At 54.9% G+C, this 14,614-nt stretch overlaps 1 protein-coding gene across 1 annotated transcript in view; it reads right to left on the bottom strand.

Moving 5' to 3' along the window:
* Positions 1 to 170: 170 nt before the first annotated feature.
* LAMA5 (laminin subunit alpha 5) overlaps positions 171 to 14,614 on the bottom strand; it is a 95,991-nt gene continuing 81,547 nt past the window's right edge. Inside the window, exons 50-80 of the mRNA XM_076352359.1 lie at positions 14,482 to 14,592; positions 13,345 to 13,456; positions 12,618 to 12,788; positions 11,522 to 11,718; positions 11,311 to 11,427; positions 11,079 to 11,233; positions 10,706 to 10,847; positions 10,298 to 10,400; positions 10,100 to 10,213; positions 9,800 to 9,979; positions 9,261 to 9,403; positions 8,835 to 9,020; positions 8,403 to 8,539; positions 7,803 to 7,956; positions 7,529 to 7,662; positions 7,242 to 7,404; positions 6,611 to 6,742; positions 6,256 to 6,407; positions 5,731 to 5,863; positions 5,306 to 5,446; positions 4,949 to 5,079; positions 4,699 to 4,866; positions 4,468 to 4,600; positions 4,169 to 4,326; positions 3,861 to 4,047; positions 3,418 to 3,570; positions 3,158 to 3,317; positions 2,920 to 3,050; positions 2,726 to 2,816; positions 1,709 to 1,828; positions 171 to 1,570 (exon numbers count right to left, since the gene is read on the bottom strand). Coding sequence (XP_076208474.1) covers positions 1,416 to 1,570; positions 1,709 to 1,828; positions 2,726 to 2,816; positions 2,920 to 3,050; positions 3,158 to 3,317; positions 3,418 to 3,570; positions 3,861 to 4,047; positions 4,169 to 4,326; positions 4,468 to 4,600; positions 4,699 to 4,866; positions 4,949 to 5,079; positions 5,306 to 5,446; positions 5,731 to 5,863; positions 6,256 to 6,407; positions 6,611 to 6,742; positions 7,242 to 7,404; positions 7,529 to 7,662; positions 7,803 to 7,956; positions 8,403 to 8,539; positions 8,835 to 9,020; positions 9,261 to 9,403; positions 9,800 to 9,979; positions 10,100 to 10,213; positions 10,298 to 10,400; positions 10,706 to 10,847; positions 11,079 to 11,233; positions 11,311 to 11,427; positions 11,522 to 11,718; positions 12,618 to 12,788; positions 13,345 to 13,456; positions 14,482 to 14,592 — 4,464 coding nt within the window. The 3' untranslated portion in view covers positions 171 to 1,415. The remainder of the gene's footprint in view (positions 1,571 to 1,708; positions 1,829 to 2,725; positions 2,817 to 2,919; positions 3,051 to 3,157; positions 3,318 to 3,417; positions 3,571 to 3,860; positions 4,048 to 4,168; positions 4,327 to 4,467; positions 4,601 to 4,698; positions 4,867 to 4,948; positions 5,080 to 5,305; positions 5,447 to 5,730; positions 5,864 to 6,255; positions 6,408 to 6,610; positions 6,743 to 7,241; positions 7,405 to 7,528; positions 7,663 to 7,802; positions 7,957 to 8,402; positions 8,540 to 8,834; positions 9,021 to 9,260; positions 9,404 to 9,799; positions 9,980 to 10,099; positions 10,214 to 10,297; positions 10,401 to 10,705; positions 10,848 to 11,078; positions 11,234 to 11,310; positions 11,428 to 11,521; positions 11,719 to 12,617; positions 12,789 to 13,344; positions 13,457 to 14,481; positions 14,593 to 14,614) is intronic.

Genomic DNA, 14,614 nt, shown 5'->3' with positions numbered 1-14,614 from the left:
ACTAGGAGGGAGCTGCTTATGGCAAATACAACTATAACGTCCCTGTTGTGCTACTGCCTGAGGTGGTGATTATTCCTCTTCCAGTTCTACATCAGCCTTAGACTTGCTCTTCGCCGGTAAAGTGAAAGAGAGTAACATAAAACTTTATTAGACTCCAAAGTATGTACCAGTGATTTACAAAGACCATCTTTAATACTACAACTTAAAAACAGGTCATAATTACACTTGTTTAAGATGGACATGTTAAAAACCCATTTTACAATATTTACCCCTCATAAAAAAAAGCACAATACAATGATATAAGTTATAAGTCCATTTCAGAAGCAAGATTTTTGTCCCCAAGTGGCTAGATATATATATATACACACACAAATATATATATGACGTGTAAGTGCACAAGTGAACTAGGTGTCTTGGGAGAAAAAGTTTTTTTCAAGTGAAGACTGCACTACAACAGGCATGAGTGAGGCCGAGCAGGGGAAGGGCAGCTGCTGGCAGGGCGAGTGAGGACCAAGTGGCACCTCTCACACCCAGCCAGACTCGGAGGTAACCTTTCTTTATTTCTTCCCTTTCAAGTGACAGTTTCTTGCTTCGTGCAACAGGACTTTTGTCAGTGTATCTACCAGCGCTGAACGCAACTGCAGAGTCAGAGTGGTATTTGTGTCTTTCTGCTTTTCCTCAGCAGTTCTCCCAGCCTATTTTGTTCCTTTTTTTTTGATTCTTATAAATTAATCTGATAAGAAGATGCTAATTCTGTGAACAGAATTTTGTCCAAGTCACCCCTTGCAGAGCTCTTTGTGTAACAACAGCAGGTGAACTGAGACTGCCCTTTGGGGGGGGTTAAATGCGTCCTTGCTTATAAAAACACAAAAGTGACGGAATTAATCCAGTTTGTCCTAATTGCATTTATTATAAAACAGAAACTGCCTACAGCCTTCAGCAGAAGACAGTCTGTGACTTATTAATATCCTCAAGTGTCCGTGAACTAAATCTATGTGCGTTGTAAGTGTGGGGTAAAGGGAACAGGATTTAGGACATGATGCACGGCTGCTGTGTGCTTCAGCCCACGTTCTGTAGAGGACAGTTGCTCTTGCCACGAGCCATGTGGCAGCATGAGTCCTGTTGCAGATGCCTGACCACCGGGGAAGGAGTCAGACCTGCCTCCACATCCTCCAACTTTTTGGTTATATTTGTGAAAGATGTCCCCGAAGTGCCCCCTTCTCCCCACCTTCCTCCCCTGCCCTCCTTCCCCTTGGATTTGTGGCCCCTCTCTGGTTTTGGCCCCAGACTTGTGCCTGCAGTTGCTGGAGATCAAGTATGTTTGACCACAGTTAATGCTATCGAATAGGTGACGTCTGGGGCCGAGGGAGCAGTGCAGCTTTCTGTGGTCAGGCTGTACACAGAGGTGCACTTACTTACAGCACGGGGCAACCCTTAAGGCCAACGGAGCCCCTGACAGTCCCGGCTCGCAGCAGGTCCACGTGGCTCTGGTTAATCACGAGGTTCCTTATACAGCCCATGTAATGAGAGAGGGGAGGTAACGGTGACACTGTGCTGGCCTTGTCTGTCTCTGCAGAAGGAACAAGTAAAGCAAGCATTAGTCTGGCTAATAAGAGGGCAGGGGATTGAGTACCTCTATCTTGCACCTGGAATAGTACCTCTCTTGGCTTTGGTGTATCAATTCTGGAGCGCGTCTTTCCCAACTCACCTGGCAGCCCTCCCATGTAGAAGGTCGCCCTTGCGCTGGGTGCAGGAGGCTGGCTGGGTCCCACTGTGTAGTTGCCTTCCGTGTCCACATCAACCTGGATTATGTTTTTCCATTTGGTAACTTTGAAAGAAAACAAGAGTCAGTGCTGCTTCCTCACCCGGAGAGCAAGTCCACCTCCGCCCTCTGGCACAGATGAGTGCTGGAGCAGAGCAAAACTACTGGGAGGGTCAGAGGACCTGGCCTGGCTCTTGGGAAACGCCCAGAGGAGCGTTTTGGGGAGCCTCCCCCAAACTCTGTCCTTTGGCCACAGCAGCCACTGTGTCTTGATCTAGTGAAGAGGGCTGCCCTCTCCCAGCGGGGTGGGACACAGCACATGCTGGGTGTAAGGGGATCGGCTCAGACTGGCTCCGGCCACAGATGGGGGGAGGTCCTGAAGCTGAAAATGCGCCAGGAGCACATGATGGCTCTTAGCTGGTGCTGGGTCAGGCAAGATGAGGGCTTAAAATAGAGCTGTGCTGAGACGGGGGCTGTAACTGTGACCCCCACTCCCAGAAAGGGCTTGATGCAAAACCTTAGCTCTTGCTCAATGGCAAACACATTAAAGGCTGAGTTTTGCCCATACAAGTGTGAATCCTGCAAATCCCTGGTCCCAGCTGTGGGCTTTGAGCCCTTTGGACGCAGCTGGGCTTTTGCTTTCAGCAGGACAGCCCTGGCTGGAGCCAAGGCCACAACTGGCCCAGCAGGACGGTGGAACACCCCTGGCCTCACCAGCTGCTCCATGACCTGGGGAAACACCCTGTCTCTCCTGCCCACCAGATCTGACAGCACTAACAAGATCAGGCAACGACTCTTAATTAGGAAATGACTTAATAGCAGCTACAGTCTCCCAAATTAAGTGCATACAGGTGGGAGCTGGGGTTTAAATACCCAAGGAAGGGGCCCAGGCTCCCCCCGGGAGATGTGGGCTGAGCAGGAGTAGAGCAGTGTCCCAGAGCCAAGTGCTGGCTGTCACCTCACCTGCAATAGTGTGCCACTGCCCGTTGCAGAGAGATGGGCATGTCACCGATGCAGAGAACTCGTCAGCCCCAGCGTTCACTCTCACAGTGACCTGGTGTGTGAGACAAACCCGTTAGAGCCCAGTGAGCTGAGCGGGATGGGCAGGAGATGGCTGCTGCCACTGAGAACCTGTGGGGAAGCCACCGTCCCACTACCTTCGTCTCTTCCATGTACAACAGGAGATGGTGGCTTCTCCTCGTGCCGATGTGGAAGATGAGGCCAGAGGCACTGCGGGGACGGACCTCCAGTGTCACCTCCAAGTCCTGCTCAGTTGCCACTGCATCAGCTGGAAGAGAAATGCTACTGGTGAGGAGGGGGACAAGGGACCTCCCATGAGATGCATCCCTCCCAGTCCCAGGGCTGTGGGAGCCAGCCCAGGCTGCTGTGGGGTACCTAGGACGACGGACCCGCCATCCGCAGCGAAGAAGACCCCGCTCTCCAGTGCGCCCTCGTAGCATGGTGTCACCCCAAAGGTGCGTGAGGGGGGACCCAGGGGCCTGCCATCCAGCTGTGGGTTCCTCAGGCAGCCGTCAAAGCTGGAGGCTGATGCAACCTGTTGAGATTAGCCACCAGAGTGAGCGTGGAGGAGCCAAAAAAGGGCAGGCATGGGAACTGGCTGATAGGGTGATGCCATGGGACCACCAAGCCCTTACCAGTATGTGAGCCTTGGCTTTTCCAGCTGGGATCCCCCCCACATACAAGGGGGTTCGGGCCACAAAGAGCCCTGCAGTGGCCACTGCAGCATCCTGGGCTCGCAGCCCATCAATGACCAGCTGGGCTCGGCTCTCATCTCTGCTGAAGAAGACCTGCAAGGACCAAAGGTCAGTGCCAGGGCTGGGGGTTTTCTGGATTGGGAGGAGCCCCAGGGCTGCACCCAGGGAAGGGAGACCTCAGCTCAGAGGTTCAGCCAGCCCTGGCTGTGTTTTTGCCGTCCCCTTTGCTGCTGTGGGACTGCAGGTGTCCCATGTGCAATTAGGAAGCAATGCCCAGAGCAGGGCTGCACCAAGCTAACCCCTGCACGGGCACCTGGCGAGGGGGGGGTCACGGGAACAATGTGGCTCAAGGAGGTCCTGCTGAGCCCTGACCCTCTGCTCACCGTGTGCCACCGCCGGTCATGGTACTTGTCTTTGCTGCGGAGGCGCAGCCGGCGCCCACCGATGTCCACCAGGAAGACAAAGCGCCCGTTGGAGACAAAGAGAGCCATGAAGGTGCCCCGCTTGCCCGCCACATAGAAGAGCAGCCCGCTGGAGGAGTTCAGCTTCACCTCCAGGGAGAAATGGGACCTGCAGGGACAGGGGAGTGATGGGAGCACCCTGCTCTCCCACAACTGCAAGGAACACCTGCTCTCCAAGCAATGGTCCCCAGGGCCAAGCTTGTGTGGGGTGAACATGGGGTGAGCCTCACCTCTGGCCAAAGGAGGCTGGAATCTCCTCAAACTCCCAGCGACTGCTTGGGGCACCCCCAAAGCGGAAGGTGCCCCTGGCTGCATGGGGCTGTGGGTGCAGCCGGCAGAGCCCATCCCCATCATGGCGGCGGTCCTTTGAGGCAGGCTTGCCCAGCACCTACAGAAGATGCACCAAAGAATGGAGTGAGGGGAGCATCCCTGCAGGTGTCACAGGGCAGAGCTGCTCAGCGAGGGGGCAACGGTGGCATCTAAGGAGGACAGGGAGGAGGATGTGGGGAGTTTTGGCAGCAGCTGGTACCTTGGGTTTCCGCCTGTCCTTCTTTGGAGTGACTCCGAGCTGCTGTGGCTGCTCACCCCAAGGACAGCTCATGGTGACATTGATGCTCTCCACGTTCTCCTGCAGGTCCACCACCATCTGTGGCTCTGACATCCTACGCACAGGGAGAAGGGATCCCCGTCACCAGGCCAGCCAGGAGGCAGGAAGGGGCTGAGAGCCCTGCTCTCTGGGAAATGGCATGGCAACGCTCACCGCTTGACAAAGACATTCCCGATGCAGCCAGTGAGGTTGCTGAGGGCACCTGGCTCTGGTGAGCCCCCAAGCTGGAAGAGCGGCCGCCTATCCTGCCGTCGCTGCCGCCGGCTGGACCCAGTGCCTGCTGCGGTGTCTTGCAGCTCATCGTCCACGTACAGCCGGACTCTGCGGGGGATGAGCAGCATAGGCTGAGTGGGTCCCTGTGGCCATCAGCACGTCATCCCCCATGCACTGCCAGGACACGTACCCACGGGCGTCGCTGTAGAAGGCCATGTAGTGGGTCCTGTCATCCGCATAGGCATTTTCAGTGGTGACTTCGGTTTCCAGCAGGTTCAAGGTCAGTTGGCCCCTCTGGAGGGACACCTGGCACGTCCCCTCCTGCAGAAAGCATCGCCCCGTTGCTGCTCAGCAGCTGAACCCCAAGGAACGGCCAACTTCCCCACCACCCTCCAGGAGCTCAGGGTGCAGATTTCACTGTGGATTCACGCCCTGGCCCCACCCAAATCCCCCCCTTTCCCAAGGGGGAGCAGCACCATCCCCCAGAGCAGGAGCAGATGTTTCTGCCCTGCTGCTGGGATACCCGGGGGGAACTTCAGATGCCCACCTGGGTGGTGTGGTGGTAAAGCAGCCCCTCGCGCTGGCTTGTCCGGAAGCTGAAGCCGCTGTAGAAGTCCCGCAGCCCTGGCACGTCCTTCAGGGCCAGGGTCAGGTAGCCGTGGCCATGGACACTGACTGACCGAGCCACCTGCAAGGGACACCATGGAGGCGAGGTGAGAGCCTGGCCCTGGCGTTGCAGGTGTGCTGGGAAGGTGACTGAGGCGCTCAGGTACTCGCTGGATCCGGCCAGTGCTATGGCCAGCCATGTGGAGCACCTTGCCACAACCCCCCTGCACCGAGGACCTGGGGATTTTATGCTTGTTTCCGTGTGAACAAGGGGAGATCCGGCCTGTCCTGGGGGTCCTGTGCTCCCTTTCCCTGACAGACCCTTGCCCCAGCATGCTGGCCAGGCTGCCAGGGCTTTGTGCTTACCAGGAGGTCCGAGGTGCACCCATAGCTCACGCCGACAGTGCTCATGCGCTTCAGGTCAACGTATTTGCCAAGAGCCTTCAAGCCCTTCATGCAGCCCCGGATGGGCCCACCCGTGGGGAAGAGCGCTTTCAAGCTGCAGGAGAAGCAAGCAGTGTTATGAGGACAACCCCAGGCAGGATCCAGTTCTGGGCAGGATCTGGCCCTGCAGCCCTTCAAACAGAGTGCCTGGGAAGGACCCATGATGGCCACGGGTATCTCCAGTGCCTCAGGCACAAGGTTGCTCCAAAGCACCCAGAACAGCAAAGGAGGTCTCAGTGACACCCACCAGCACCTCATCCCTCACCAGAGATGGAGATGTCCCATCCTCAAAAGCTCACGGTGATGGGCAGCAAGAGGAAATCTCCCCCCAGAGCTTCAGCGGGGCCCCAACAGCCCTGGATGTGGCTAAGAAAGGGCCAGGGCCACCACCAGGGACACTGGAGGGGAAGATGTAGACTGTCCCACCCCACCACGGCCTGGACCCACCTGGGGGGCAGCACAGCAGGGGGCACACCACCCAGGTAGTAGGAAACAGCATTCTCCAGGGAGTTCTCCTGCTCCACCATGAAGATGGTGAGGCGCTCCAGCCGCACCAGGATGCGCTTCTTGTTATTCATTTTGAGGAGGAAAATCTGGATCTGGAGACAGAGGAGAAAAATGATCCGCCAGCCTGGGGCAATTAGGTCCATCACAGAGGGCAGCACGAGGTGTCCGGTTCATGGCTCTAGTCAAAGAACTTCTTACAGCTCTCCCCTGCCAAAAACAAGGATCTGGGTGCCCCCTCTACCCTCTGGATGAGGAGCCCTCCAAGCAAGCCAGGCAGGCGGCTGTTCCCCCTTACCGCTTTGTTTGTGGTGCTGCTAATGGTGAGGGAGGAGGAGTTGCTGCTGGGTTTTGCCATCTCCAGGCCAGTGCTGAAGTCATAGTAAAGCACCAGCTTCCCGTCCCGGATGGCCAGACACAGGAACTGACCCTGGGGGGAGACAGGACAGACACTCAGCCCCACGTCCCGGTGCCCGTGGTGCTGAGCCTGACCTGCCCTTTAGCACCAGTGGGAGCAGGTCCCACTGCTGGTGCCTTGATGCATCACTGCAACAATTATTGGGGATTTATCTGCAAACAGCAGCCCTGCGCTGGGGCACAGGGACGGCACTGCAGGCTGGAAATGCTCCTTGCAGCACTGCCTGCCCCAGTGAACCCTGGCCCAGCTCAGAGGGTCTGTGCATGGGTGCTCCTGGAGTTCAAGGGAGTCCTTCCAGCACCAGGCAAGCAATTGCCTCTGCTGTGAGGTCTGGGTCCAGCCCTCTTGTGGCTTTTAACAATAGTGCAGAAATGCTGCTCCAAGTAGCATTGCCATCTCCAAAGCCGTCTCCTCCCCAGGGCCCTGAACTGAGAATGCCTGCAAGTGGGGCTGGGATTGTCCTAGCCCACTGGTTGAGGGGTGGAGACTCCCCAGGGGAGCAAGCACCTGCCTGATTCTCCAGGAAGAAGAGGATGCCGTTGTAGGAGACCACCCGGATCTCCTGCTCAAAGCGCTTGGTGGTGCCAAACTGGCTCTCAAACTTGATTTCCGCATAACCGGTGCCATCAAAGTAGGAGCCATCAGTCAACCAGGGGTCTCCTGTGGACTTGGACCTGAGCCATGCAAGAAGAGGCCCAAGGTATCACTCCAAAGCCAACTGCCATGCTCTGGGGCAGCCAAGGGTCAGAGTAAGCACTACAGACCAGAGCTGCCCCCAGTCTGGGCACGGTGCCCTACCTTGCGCAGGGCTTCTCGGCAGTGGTATCCACCTGGAAGGTGTGTTGGAAGTTGTACAAGCTGACCACCTCCTCATTCAGTGTGTCCAGCTCCAGGCACCCGCGGTAGTTGGGATAACGCAAAGTGGGAGGAGGCTGGGAATGAAACCGGACAGTTAGGGCAAGTTTGATCTTGGCTTTCCCATGAAATCAAGGGTTTTCCCCCCCAAGAAGCTCCAAAGGTATCACTGATACCTCCTAGAAAACGGAACCTCCCTCCCTGCTGCCTGTCTCACCGTGAAGCTGGAAGGGTAGCCACCCATGTAGAAGACCACGTTGCGTGGGTCGAGGTTGAGCAGCCCCTGCTCCCCCTTGGCCACACTGTCTCCCTTGGTCTCGTGCACCGTCTGCCTCTCCACGATCACTGACATGTGCCCATACTGCAGGATCCTGCAACAGGGAGGGATGGTCAAGACAAGGGGAGACCCCCAAAGAGGAGCAAACCCTGCCCTCCCTGAGCAAAGGGCCTCCCCACACAACCCTACCAAAAGGGAGCATCTCCAATTGGGGACCCCCATAGCAGCAGCGCATTGAAAGGAGTCAGCACTCATGTTATCAGCACTGCCACAAGGCTGAATGGACCCTCCATGATGAGCTTCATCTTTCCTCTCCTGCAGGAACCCCCAGACCCTCCATGACCTGGTAAGTCACCATCTCCCTGATAGTTTTTTTTGAGGCATCTCAGTGTTGATCACTTAGGGATGACTGGATGACTGAGTCCACAGCACCTCTGCAAGCTCAGGGCCTGTCTGGGCTTGGGCATAGCACTACCCGCATCCACTGCAGGGACAGTTTCCCACTGAACTTCCTTGGGGTGTGTCCCATCAGTCTCCTACCTGTTGATACTGATGGTGGCAAACTGCTCTCCAATATCCTCATCAACCGTTAGGGAGGCTGGCTCCTCATTGCCCAGTTTGTAGACCCACTGCACTTTGTGGTCCTTGAGCACGATGCCCAGGTAGTCTCCAGTGGCCTAAATACAGGGAGAGACAGGGCCACACGTTGGCATTCAGGACAGGCAGGAGCACCAAGCGATGCTCTCCCTGATGCTCCCAGGGCTGCACTGACCAAGCACCCCCATTCGCACCTCTCTCCCCATCCACCTCTAGCCAGGCTGACAGCTGCACCCAGGACCTGTTCGTGTTCCCCACAAAGACACTCAGGGAGCAGGTGAAGGGAGAGGGGCTGACATCCAGGCGTGATCCCCCATTGATGCTACCAACACAGGCTCCCGCTGCCCTCCTCCTGCCCACACAGCCCAGTCTCACCTCCCGGCTGCCCAGGTACAACACAAACCGCCCCTCCTCTGTCCCGTCCTGCCGTCGCTGCTGGCTCCTGGGCTCAGGGTTTTGAATGTAGAATTTGAGGGATGTATAGGCTGCCAAATCCTGCAGGTTGCTGGGCATCCGGACCTGCACACCCGAGCTGCCGTTGAACTTCATGGGGACTTTCACCTGGAGGGAGAGAAATTCAAACCCACAGCACTGAAACCACTGCTGCTGCCTCTCTTGTCATTGCCAGATCTACCAAGTCAAAGCATTTTCTGGAGTCTTCCCATGAGAAAGGGACCCTGCCTGGTGGCCCCAGAGCTTTTCTAGATACCCCTCCCATTTGCATACTACCCTCAGGTAAGCCCTCATTCACCCCAAGCCCCTGGCACCCCATGCACAGTCCTCACCCTCCCATGAGCCTACCTTGCTGGCGGCGTTCCTCGCCTGCGTGATGAGCTGCCGGATCCGCACAATGTTCTCCGACACGGTGGCGTTCTTGTTCCTCCTGTTCTCCAGGCTGCTCAGCTTCCCCAGCAGCAGTGGGATGGTGCTTTCCAGGCTGGACACTGGGGTTGGAGAGGAGCCAGGGGTTTTGAAGGTTAGTGAGGAAAGGAGATGTAAAGCTCAGGCAGTTCTGAGACATGCAAGTCAAAGCAGCGGCAGCTGGGAGCAGAGTCACAGAATGATCCCCTAAATCCAGCAGCCTTGATGGGGGCTTGTGAAAATGCTCTAGTGCATGCAGTCTCCTGCAGTAAAGGTATAGGTGTTATAGACACCGCAGGGAGAGAAAAAAATAAAGGGACAGGACTTAAAGCACCCAGTATCGGCTGCTGCCTCCCTCTACTCTTGACCTGGAGCTGCAAAGCATAATTTCCAAAAGCACAGAGCTCTCTGGGGACATCTGTCCATGCACTGGCTCATGCCAGACTCAGTCCTGGCAGCCCAGCAGGCTCAGCACTCACCAGATTTCCTGGCATCCTGGACTGCCTGGTTCAGGTCTTCATTTCGAAGGTCTCCATACTGGTCTTTCCACTCATCCAGATTCTTCTTCATGGTGCTCAGGGTATCTTCCACTCTCGCAGCTGTTTCATTGGCCTCAGCAGCTGCCGCTTTGGCATTCTGGATCGTCTCTTTCGTGTCCTCTGGAAAGAAAGGAGAAAAATCTCTGGGATGGCCAGGAGTGGGGAGGAAGCACCCTTGGGTCACAGCCTGGGTGTGAGGAAGGGAGCAGAGAGAACCAGTCTAGCTACCCCAGGACAAACCTTGGTCCCTGCCCAGCATGTCCTGCACAGACTGGAGCTGGCTCAGGAGCTGCTCCTTCTTCACACGGAGGTCAGCCAGCTTGTCCTTCGCTATCTGCAGAGTGCCTTTAATAGCTGCAATTAAAGAAATGCATATGTTGTGTGTTGGATCTCAGTCCAGCTCGAAGGACATCACACCCTGCAAGGAGCCTCTCTCACCCCCGTTGAGTTTTCTCTGCTCTCTCCTCACAGCCTCCTCCAGGTTGCTGCTGTTCCTCTTCAGCTCTTTAGAGATGGCCCCGAGGTTTTCTGATATGACACTCTGTAAAACAAACATGCACTGCCTGGGAGTCTGAAGAGGAATTCCAGTCTCCGGCCCTGACTGCACACAAAAATGCTCGTTCAGACAACTGCAGTGGGGTGTGCTGCTGGGGCATGATGAGGAGACCCAAACCCCCAGAGTCTGGCCCCAGCTGTGGCAGAGGCTCTGCTCTCTGGCACAGAACAAAGTGCTCAAGTCTCAGAGGGAAGGGGCAGCAGAGCCCTATGTGTGGGTGTGAAAAGCTGGAGGACTGTCGAGGGAGTTTGGCTTTTGCTCATCTTCACGGGCTTCCCCACAGCACGTACCATCAAAGCCTCGCCGGCTGCCTCATCAGCATCGTGGGCTGCTCGCTCGGCTTTTTTCACAGCTTCAATGATGCTGGCGTAGGCATTAGAGGCATCAATCGCCCGCTGGATAAAGCCATCCTGGTTTGTGCCCTGGATAATGCTGTGTTGGAAGATGAAGCCATGAAGTCCATGGAGACCGCTCAGCCTGGGCTCTTGCCCATGCCCCCACAGACAAAAATGCCTTTGGGTTCCTTGTCACAACATGTTCTCCAGGATAAAGCTTTGGAGATAGCACCCGCTGCTCCCCTGCCATGGCGTGGGGCTGCAGTTTCCCATCCCCAACTCTGGTAGGAGATGGCCTGACTACTGAGTGTCAGGACTGGTGCCTCACCTGGACAGGTTCCTTGCAAGCTCATCCAGGAGCCGGGCATGCTCCTCCGCCTGCTCCACGATGGGGATTTTGCTGCTGGCCGGGGAGAACTTCTTGACACGCTCAGTCAGGGGCAGCTTTGCCCCATCCAGCAGGGCTGCCAGCTTCTCGTATGCCTGCAAGGACATACGTCACTCCTGAGGACTGCCACCCCCTCGCACTCTGCCCATGCTGAAGTACCTCCATCACTCACCTCCTTTGCACTCTCCATCTTCTGTAGGAAGTCGGAGACCTGGGCCAGGGAGTCCTTGGCCATCCTCAGGGTCTCCTGCACCAGTGCATGCTGCTTTTGGAGTTCGCGGCTCTTTTGCTAGACACACAGACGCAGGGTTAGCCACTGGCAGGGCTGGGGTAGGCCCCCCCCTCACTGCATGGCAATACGGGACCACCTGGTGAAGGTCTACCTGACTCTCCTCCAGGTTGTTGCGGTTCAGGCTGTTCAAGTCCTCCGTCTGCCTGGTTTTGTTCACAGCCTCGTTGAGGGCATCGCGGAGATCCATCAGCTGGGAGCTGTGCTGCGCCAGCCGGTCCCGGATGCTGCTCACCAGGTCCTGGTTGGACTCCCAGCGGGCGTGCAGTTCACTCTTCACCCGATGCAGCACTGAGGATGGAGGAGGTGAGAACTGTTGCTAATTCATCCCCCTGTGTTAAAGGGCTCTTTCTGTGCTTGGCTGTGGAAAAGCCTGGTTCTGGTCTCACTTGGCAGGCTAGAAGTGACCATCTTCCCTCCCTCCCTCTTTCAGCCTGGATAGCACAGGATCTCATCCAAAATTGTCTCCAAACCCCCAGTGCTGGTGAGAGGGAGGGGATCTCTTTCAGAAAGACACCCGGCCATGCCTGAAAGGCTCCAGATGATGGAGAAACCCCACTGGAGGCCTGTTCCAGTGCTTGATTACTCCCACTGTGAAAAATTACTTATTTCTAGCAAGGGCTGGTTTATAATTCCAGCTTTCAGCTGCTGAACCATGTTTTGCCACTGCCTGTTAATCAGAAGCGCTTGCTCCCCGCAGTGCCAGCGTGCCTGGTTACGTAGTGGGGATTTGTGTGGAAGCACAAGGCTTTGCTCCTGCAAGGGATGCCCTCCGGATGGTACAGCTGCTGAGGGTGGTGGGCTGCTGGTTGTTACTCTGGACCACTTTCCTGGGACAGTGAATATGAAGAAACATGGGGTGACTTATTCACATCCACATGTGATGCATACATAATAATGGGAACTCCTGGTTCTAAGGGTTGTCATTTTCAGTCATCAAACAGAACTACCCAGCTAGTACCATCTGCTCTAAAATTCACCTTAAGGGAAAAGGAACCATAAATGGAGTGTCACAGGGGACCCTAAAACTACTGTAAAACTTGTTGGGGGTGCCTGTTTTATTAACAGCACTCTCCAAACGTGACCATGATATGTGTAGCGCTCACATGGGCTCCAAGCCAGGCTTCGAGGAATGGCTAGACGCAGCAGGATCTGTGCAGCCCTGTCCCATGCCACTGAGCCAGACTCACATTTCTGAGCCTCCTCATGCTCGTGCCTTGCCAGCTCCTCCTGGCTGCCCAGAGTCCGCTCCTTCATCTCCCTCAGCATTCTTTCCACCTCGGCCATCTTCTGCCGAAAATCCTCAGTGGAGGTGGTGCTGGCATTTGCTGCCCCAAGCCTGGCCATCTGCCGCACCAAGTCTGCAGAGAAATCCAGATCCCCCGTTAGCATTGACCAACCCAGGTCCTTCATAATCCACTGAGATCCTTCCTCTCCTACATCACCCTCAACAAACTGCAGCCAGCTTTCATGCAGTACTCAGGCACCCAAATTGCTTGAGATCACTCAGAGGTATTGCCCCACGTTTCTGTCTCCTTGGCCGTTACAGTAACGCATGCTACATTCCAAGCATCTTTTTGTGGCTTTACCTCCTCTCCTAGATCCAGCCACTCCCTGTTTTGCTAAATCTCTCCTGAAGCAGTAGTGCAGATTGCCCTGGTTTTATGCATTTTAATAACGTTTGTGCAAGTTTAAGGTGTTTTTTCCAAAGACTGTTTAGCCAAACAGCTGGGATTCACAATAAGCCTGATCTACCTGAACAGCCAGAATCCTGCAGGGATCTCCATTTCATTTGTATTTCCCCTTGTTTTCCCCATGGTTCTTTCTAAGTGATGTAGTACTCAGCGCTGTTTGAAAGCAAGAACGTGGCATTCCCAGCAGAAAAAAACCACAAAGCAGAGACCCTTCTTTACCTACCTGCAACGCCTTTCTGAATGCTTTGGATATTTAGCAGGAGCTGCTCCCCCCTCTGGTAAGTCTCTCTCGTGTGCTGCTCAATCCGGTTTGCTTCTCTGTGAGTCATTGTCATCTACAACAAAACACACTAGCTTAGCTGAAGTATGAGATTATGTTTTATGTGATCTGTCAGCAGGAAAGATGTTCCCAAAAGGCACGTAAGGCTTGGGAATGTGCAGCGTTTGAGGTCCTTGAACCACGTCTCCTCCAACAGCCCGCCCTGTGCTGCTCACCTACGATGCATTTAGTGATGGTCTTATTTAGCACCTTCAGAGAAGCACAAGCAATAAATGCAGCTCCAATACAACAGGCTCTGGATCCTGAAACAGTCCTAAGACCACAGAGGACAGCACTGTCCTGCGCTTTTAACACAAGAAAAGCTCTAGAGCCTGGAGCCAGGTCCACCTGGGTTCCGACCCAGACACAAGAAGAGACGGAAGGCTGCAGTTTGGCTGTTCAGAGCGTAGACGTACATATACACAGAGGCAGTTTGTCCATGCAGCTGCCCGGGGACATACATCATCAAATAGAGACTTCTCCCTCTCCCTTAGATTAGGAGCAGGCAGTTTATAAACCAAATCAAATCTTGCTCAGTTTATAAGTTCTCTGAAGACACAACTGGTGTTGTTTAGACTGTATATAGATTGCATCTTGCAAAAGGTGTTGCTGTACTGAGGCCTCCAAGGACTATTATAATAAAAAGGGTTGACTCATTTGCTGACAGGGCCCAGGCGCTCCCTGCCACAGCATAGATACATCCAGGATGGACCTGGATGTTCACGTTCCTTCCTCGTACGCTTCTTCTATAAATGACATTTTATTGAATTTATTTTTACTGGTTAAAGTTGGAGCTGCCTCACAAGCAAGTAATAAATCAAGAAACAACCATCAATATCACAAGATGTTTAACAGCCCTCCAAGGGAGGAATGCAGGTAATCTAGCTTGAGCATCTAAGTAAAAGACCCCGACCCCCAGGCCTAGTGCTAGCTGGGCAGGAGATCCTGTCTGAACTAGGCTCCTCACAGCCTTCAAAGCCCTCATTTTAGGTAAAAGGAGGGACTCATGCTCTGGAAAAGGAAGATGGAGAAATACCCTACTTTGTGCTGCAGCGCGTTCAGGTCCTGTGTGAGGTCCACGTTCTCATCCTCCAGCTCATCAGCCCTTTGCCTGACCTTGTTCATGGCTCTCTGGTACTCACGCAGCTGGTTCTGGAATAAAAGAGCTGAAATC

Source organism: Aptenodytes patagonicus, chromosome 14 (assembly GCF_965638725.1).
Source record: "Aptenodytes patagonicus chromosome 14, bAptPat1.pri.cur, whole genome shotgun sequence".
Lineage (NCBI taxonomy): Eukaryota > Metazoa > Chordata > Aves > Sphenisciformes > Spheniscidae > Aptenodytes > Aptenodytes patagonicus.
This window is presented reverse-complemented; position numbering and strand designations above follow the sequence as displayed.